The 7,618-nt window shown below is 41.2% G+C and overlaps 1 protein-coding gene across 2 annotated transcripts in view; it reads left to right on the forward strand.

Annotated features, from left to right (window-relative positions):
* XRCC2 (X-ray repair cross complementing 2) overlaps positions 1-3,320 on the forward strand; it is a 38,139-nt gene extending 34,819 nt beyond the window's left edge. For both annotated transcript variants that reach the window (XM_008263926.5, XM_070077297.2), the window contains exon 3: positions 2,333-3,320. In XM_008263926.5, coding sequence (XP_008262148.3) covers positions 2,333-3,054 — 722 coding nt within the window. In that variant the 3' untranslated portion in view covers positions 3,055-3,320. The remainder of the gene's footprint in view (positions 1-2,332) is intronic.
* The last annotated feature ends 4,298 nt before the right edge of the window (positions 3,321-7,618 follow it).

Below are 7,618 nucleotides of genomic sequence, written 5' to 3' on the forward strand. Positions count from 1 at the left end.
CTCTTCCAGGCCAGTTCTCTGCTGTGGCCAGGGAGTGCAGTGGAGGATGGCCCAAGTCCTTGGGCCCTGCACCCCAAGGGAGACCAGGATAAGTACCTGGCTCCTGCCATCGGATCAGCGCGGTGCGCCGGCTGCAGTGCGCCGGCCACGGCGGCCATTGGAGGGTGAACCAACGGCAAAGGAAGACCTTTCTCTCTGTCTCTCTCTCTCACTGTCCACTCTGCCTGTCAAAAAAAAAAAAAAAAAAAAAAAAAAAAAAAAAAAAAACGATTGCTTAGATTTTGATTTGGTTTAGGCGCATGGATTGCATTTTTAACATGGCATTTCCAATCAGGTGGTTCAGCCATAAATAGTGATACACACACTTGCAAGAATTGGAATGCCACTGTTTAGATTTTGGAAAGCTCTGGAAACAGAACACTTTCCTCAGGTGTTTTATTTAGCTTGTGCTATCTTCAATGAAAGAGAGTTACTGGAATTCATAGAGATTAGAGTGTTAAGTTCAGAGTTGCTGACTTTGATTTAAATGCTAGGAAAATAACTTACAATGTAGCCAAATAACAGTTCCAAGAGATAGTCAAATAGCAAAGAATAACTGAAGGCAGTTTGGAAACGTATAAGGCTGTTTTCAGTTGGAAGGTGCTACTGGCACATAGAGTCCAAGAGCCATGGGTACTCATCATCTAAAATGTGTGAATCTAAAAACTCAAGAATTGTTCCAATCATAATGGCAGTGATATTGAGAAACCCTAACAGAAATCCAGATGAGTGGCTTCCCCAGATACAGGCTTATTTTCCTCACCTCGTAAGTGATACAGAGGCAAACTACACAGCTGCTGCTGGGCTCCATACTGTCGTCACAGCCCTGGGCGTCTTCTCTGTTCTTGCTCCACCATCTTTAAGTTGTATCATCTTTTATTTCATGCTCCCTGTTTGAAGATAGCTGCTTCTCCTCTAGGAAAGGAAGCAACAGGGCAGAAGTGGCACCTGTATAGGAAAGAAAAACCTAGGGAAAGAGCACACATTTTGGATCAATAGATCTCTCATTTCCAAAGACTGCCAGCTTCTTGAAATAAACCCTTTTGGAGGCTGGCGCTGTGGCATGGCCACTTAAGCTGTCACTTAACGTGGTTGGTTAAGCAATGTCCGGATCCTTTATGGGTGCCTTTCCGAGTCCTAGCTGCTCCACTTCTGATTCAGCTCCCTGCTAATGTATCTGGGATAGCAGAGGGGGATGGTACAAGTGCTTGGGCCCCTGCCACCCTTGTGGGAAACCCGGATGGAGTTACTGGCTCCTGTCCTTAGCTTGGCCCAGCCCTGGCCCTTTTGTCCATTTGAGGAGTCAACTAGTGAATGGAAGATTTCTCTCTGTCTCTCCCTCTCTCTAACTCTGCCTTTTAGATAAATAAAATAAATTAAAAAAAAAAAAAAAAAAAAAAGCTTGACTCTTCTAAGAAAGAGATAGAGAGGCTTAGAAATCACTAACAAACATGTCTCATTGGCTACAACTTTGTTACCTGTTGGCTCCTCTTTGCAAGTGAGACTCAGAAAATTAGTTTCAAGGTAGACATATTGCCTTATACCTCCAACTTGGGTTTTATGCTTTAGGATAAAGGGGAGAATGGATAAGGTATAATCAACTATCAAAATTGTGTGCACAGTATTAAATCTGTGCACTGGGACCTGTGCTGTGGTGTAGAGGGTGGAGCTGCTGCCTGCAGTGCCGGCATCCCATGTGGGTACTGGTTTGAGTCCTGGCTGCTCCACTTCCAGTCTGTTCTCTGCTATGGCCTGAGAAGGCAGTGGAGATGGCCCAGGTCCTTGGACCTCTGCACCTACATGAGAGAGGTTCCTGGCTCCTGGCTCCTGGCTTCAGGCTCCTGGCTTCAGCCGTTGCAACCATCTAGGGAGTGAGCCAGTGGATGGAGGACCTCTTTTTCTCTCTCTGCCTCTCCTTCTGTCTCTGTGTAACTCTGACTTTCAAATAAATATATAAATCTTTTTAAAAAAATATGTAGCACTTTATTCTTAACTCACCAGTGTCAGTATTTAAATGTAAGTACACAGGAACCCATTCTCTAGAGATTCTCCTAGGTTCCTTTCAGTCTTATCAATGTTTTTTAAGTTTTCTTGGTGCTATTTAATAGTTGACCCTTTTCTCAGAGCACTTCTTTTATCTATTTGTATCTGCCTTATCTGGCTATACCAGACCCATTTTGGCAAGAAGATTAAATTTTCTTTCACATTCCAGTAAATGTCTTTTTGGCAGACTTCATTTTGTAGCCAACTATTGTGCTGCTGCATTTGACTGACATTTTTAAATTTTATACAGGTGACATTCTTGAATTTCATGGTCCAGAAGGAACAGGAAAAACAGAAATGCTTTACCATTTAACAGCACGATGTATACTTCCAAAATCAGAAGGTGGACTGGAAATAGAAGTCCTATTTATTGACACAGATTACCACTTTGATATGCTTCGGCTTGTTACAATCCTTGAGCATAGACTTTCTCAGAGCTCCGAAGACATCATAAAATACTGCCTTGGAAGATTTTATTTGGTGTACTGCAGTAGTAGCACCCAGTTACTTCTCACACTGTACTCACTAGAAACTATGTTTTGTAGCCACCCCTCTCTCTGCCTTTTGATTTTGGATAGCCTGTCCGTGTTTTACTGGATCGACCGGGTCAACGGAGGAGAAAGTGTTAACTTACAGGAGTCTACTCTGAAGAAATGTTCTCAGTTCTTAAAGAAACTTGTAGATCAGTATCGCTTGGTTCTTTTTGCAACAACACAAAGTATAATGCAAAAAGCCTCCAACTCACCCGAAGAGGTGCCTTCTACCTTTAAACGTGCCTGTGATGCAGAGGTGGACTACAGACCTTATCTGTGTAAGGCGTGGCAACAGCTGGTAAAGCATAGGATATTTTTCTCCAAACAAGATGATTCCAAAAGCAGCAACAAGTTTTCATTAGTGTCACGGCATTTAAAAAATAACAACTTCAAAAAACTTTTTTTTATTATTGCAGAAAGTGGGGTACAGTTTTGTTGATATATTTTGTAAGATAGTCTCACAAGATACTAAGTGTTACAAAGTCTCAGGCTTTCATTCTGAAGTTTCAACCTCTGAAGGAGTTAATATAACAGTATTTCAACACAGAATGTATTTCTTAAACCACTGCAGTAAAACTTCAGACTGTTCTATTTCTGTATTATTGAAGATTAATCTGTATGATAATAAATTAAACTTTGTATTGTTTCTTTTATAAAATAAATAATATACATATTCCAACCTAAATAAAACAGACTTTTATATAACCTTGTCTCATATTTTTGGGATTCATTTTAACTAATTTAGGAAAGTTTAAATGTGTTTCTAATCATATAGTTCTTTAGGAAGATGTGACTTTGGAAAGTGTTTCTGTAGAGCTGGTATTTTCCGTATAGGGATGGGAACAAGGAGCTACCTTGCCATCTGCCTTTTGGTGAAAACACCAAAGCTATGACATGTCAGCGCTTTCTGATCTGAGTTTCACTGAATTTTAAGATGGAGTTACACTGTGATTGAGTTTCTGTATAATTTAAAATTTAAGGAAATAAGATAACCATTTAAGGAACTCTGAAATTTGTTTTGAAATACGCATTTTTGGGGGCTGGCATTGTGGCTTAGCAATTTAAGCTGCTGCCTGCATCCCATATGAGTGCCAAGTGCCGATTCGAATCCTGGCTGCTCCACTTCCAATCCCTCTCCCTGCTAATAGCCTGGGAAAGCAGTGGAAGACTGTTTAAGTGCTTGGGCCCCTGCACTCATGTGGGAGACTCAGAAGAAGCTCTTGGCTCCTGGCTTCAGCCTGGCCCAGCTCCAGCCATTGTGGCCATTTCGGGAGGGAACGAGCAGATGCAAGACTTCTGTCTCCCTCCCTCTGTCTGTAATTCTGCCTCTCAAATAAATAAATAAATATTTAAAAAAATTTTAAGTAACTGTTTTTAAAAAATACTCATTTTTTTCTTCATTGAGTAATAAACAATGCTGAAACTATATCAGAACTGTATGTTACTAACATTTTGTTATCTGTTCAGAATAATCAGACATATCTTGAAATGAATCAAATCATTTCCATCTTGAGTGGCCAGAATGGGGAACATATACGTTAAGGGATATACAAGATAATGCGTTGTGGCTGGCGCCACGTCTCACTAGGCTAATCCTCCACCTGCGGCGCTGGCACCCCAGGTTCTAGTCCCTGCTGGGGCTCCTGATTCTGTTGCTGCTCTTCCAATCCAGCTCTCTGCTGTGGCCCGGGAAGGCAGTGGAGGATGGCCCAAGTGCTTGGGCCCTGCACCTGCATGGGAGACCTGGAGGAAGCACTTGGTTCCTGGCTTCGGATCGGCGCTGTGGCGGCTATTTGGGGGGGTGAACCAATGGAAGGAAGACCTTTCTGTCTCTCTCTCTCTTTCTCACTGTCTAAGTCTGCCTGTCAAAAAACAAAACAAAACCAAGATAATGCGTTATGGTAGGGGAAGAAAGTTTTAGAAATTCTATTTGTGTTTTCATTGAAGAAAATATTAGATTATATCAACATTTGATGTTGGGATTGATCCCAGTGGTCTTCACTCTGTGTGCCAGAATGCCTTATATCACATATGTGTCCAAATTTCTCTGGGAAAAGAAGAAGGGATTGACAGCAGTGTTCCTAAGAGTTTGTTCATGGGTATGTTACCTATTTAGTTCAAACTAATGTAAACTGACTTGTTGAACGGCTGTTCTTGTAAAGGTTTGTTTTTTTTTTTTTTTTTTTTTTTTAAATCCTGAAATGAAGCCACAATTACAGATAATGTTCTTCCTAATGTGGGCATAGCCCCACCTGTGTGCTCTGGCTCACTCATAGTTTCCCAGATCAGGGCTGCTTAGGGTGTCTTCTGGATGCTAGTGCTTGCTCGGCTGCAATCTGGACAATCCTTAACCCTATGAGGGGCAGAATTTGGTATATAAAAACCCCAGCTCCCTTGGCCGTAAGTGAGAGGACACTGAGTTGCGAGTGTACTTCAAAATGTGTGTGGAATTAAATGGAATTAAAACAAGTTTATTTTGTTGCAAAGAGATTTTGAAGTCCATTCATAGAATCTTCAAGAAATTCAGGGAAAAGGTATATTGTAAAAAAAAAAAAAAACCTATACATGGATTTAAAAGCTCTTTGCACCAAAGGAAACTTCTTTTGCTGAATATTTCCCATGTTCATTTTGAAGAATGCGCGTGTTTCTCAGAGTGGCCCCAGGAGCCTTGAGTCCTAGTTGTTTACGGTGATGATCTGTTCATTAACACATGAGTTTTTGGCTTTGGTGCCTCCCTCCTCCCACTTCCTCACTCTCATAGGGTTGCTTCCTGAGACTGTTTTCCTCATAAACAGTAATTCCTTGTACAGGAGCCGCTGTGTGTGAGGGATAAAGGAAAACCAACTGTCCGCAGACAGCAAAAAGTCATCAGACTAAAAGCTTTTCTGCAGTATTTGCCCTCTAGCTACATTATGAAATTTAAAACGATGGCAGTCTAATTGCCAATCAAGTTCAGTTCCATTGGATCACATTACTGTTGTTCACACCCACACACCTATGTGGTCTCTAACTAGTGTTATTACTTTGAACATTTTATCCATAGTTCATCCTTTTTCAATTTTTATTTCTGTATTTTATGACATAAAATGTATATTACATGTAAGTAATTTGTAAGTTTTTGAATTGGGAAAATATGCTAATTTTTCTCTCTGCTCAGTGTGTGATCAGTGAAATCTATTGCTCTCTTCTAGAATTCTGCTTCTTTCAGCTATTAAGTAAAAGATAGGAAAATTTAGTTACCTTCCTTCTTAAGCTCTGTAGTGCAGTGAAGTGTGTGACAAATATATATGAAAAACTTAGCAAGTCCTAGGCAGAAGTCTAGCCTTGAATATGATGAGTTTTTCCATTTCTCCTTTATATAAATGAAGTGTTAATCTAATGGACTGTTATTCACAGATTTATCACTTATTCTTCAGGAATAAGATTAAAAAATAAAGAACTTTTACATTAAATTATCAATTGTATATTAATGTGTCAGACCAAAGACTTAGTTATCTTAAGGAGATTTGTTATCTGACATGTTGGAAGGAATTAAGAATACTAGTTAATAAAATTTCTTTTAAACTAAAAGTCGCTGTAATAAGACTTTGTGAGTGTTATAGTATTTGAATATTTGTAAAAAGAATAAGGTTTAAAGATAAAGGAATAAAAATGGCCTGTATGAGGTTACATAAATAATAGATACTAGGGACACTGTATAGAACCCAAAGAATATCCCATTTTTAAAAGATTCATTTATTTATACAGAGAGAGATCTTCTATCAACGGATTCACTCCCCAGATGTCCACAATGGCCAGCACTGAGCCTAGCCACAGTCAGAAGCTTTAGCCAGGTCTCCCACGAGAGTGTAGGGGCCCAAATACTTGGGTCATCTGCTGTTGCTTTTCCCAGGCCATTAGCAGGGAGCTGGATCGGAAGAGGAACAGCTGGGTCACAAACCAGTACCCATGTGATAAGCCAGAATTGCAGGCCGTGGCTTTACTCACTACATCACAACTCTGGCCCCTATCCCATTTATTCTGTTTACCTGTAAGCAAGCATCTCAAGTTCTGTGAGAATCTAGAGGGAAAAAATGCGTGTGAAAATAATTCAGTCACCTAATAAACAGTATACAAAATTAAGATAGTGCTTACCTTATCACTTTCTTTGAATGTATAAAATTTTCAACTTTAAACTATAAAATACTGTACTATTAATATTTTTTAACACTTTCATGCAGACTACTTTTCTCTGTAGATTACTTAAGAATAAGAATAGGGACTAGTGGCCGGCGCCGCGGCTCACTAGGCTAATCCTCCGCCTAGTGGCGCCAGCACACCGGGTTCTAGTCCCGGTTGGGGCGCCGGATTCTGTCCCGGTTTCCCCTCTTCCAGGCCAGCTCTCTGCTGTGGCCAGAGAGTGCAGTGGAGGATGGCCCAGGTGCTTGGGCCCTGCATCCCATGGGAGACCAGGAGAAGTACCTGGCTCCTGCCATTGGATCAGTGCGGTGCGCCGGCCGCAGCGCGCTGGCCGCGGCGGCCATTGGATTGTGAACCAACGGCAAAAGGAAGACCTTTCTCTCTGTCTCTCACTGTCCACTCTGCCTGTCAAAAAAAAAAAAGAATAGGGACTAGTGCTGTGGCGTAGAGCGTTAAATCATCGCCTGCAGTGTTGGCATCCCATATGGGTGCCGGTACAAACCCAGCTGCTCTGCTTCCCATCCAGCTTACTGCTAATGCGTCTAGGAAAGCAGCAGAAGATGGCCCAAGTACTTGGGCCCTTGTACCCAGGTGGGAGACTCAGAGGAAGCTAGCCTCAGCTGTTGCAGCAATTTGGAGAAAAACCAGTACATGGAAGATTGGCTCTGGCTCTCCTCTGCAGCTCTCCAAGTAAATAAATAAAACCTTTAAAAAAGAAAACAATAAGGATAAAAATAAAGACATTTACAAACTAACAAAACCAGAATTTGCCAGGCCAGTGTTGGCACAGCTTGTAACATGTGCATTCTATATCTAATGTTGGT

Source organism: Oryctolagus cuniculus, chromosome 7, assembly GCF_051225735.1.
Source record: "Oryctolagus cuniculus isolate XC-2025 breed Fujian yellow rabbit chromosome 7, ASM5122573v1, whole genome shotgun sequence".
NCBI classification, from domain to species: Eukaryota; Metazoa; Chordata; class Mammalia; order Lagomorpha; family Leporidae; genus Oryctolagus; species Oryctolagus cuniculus.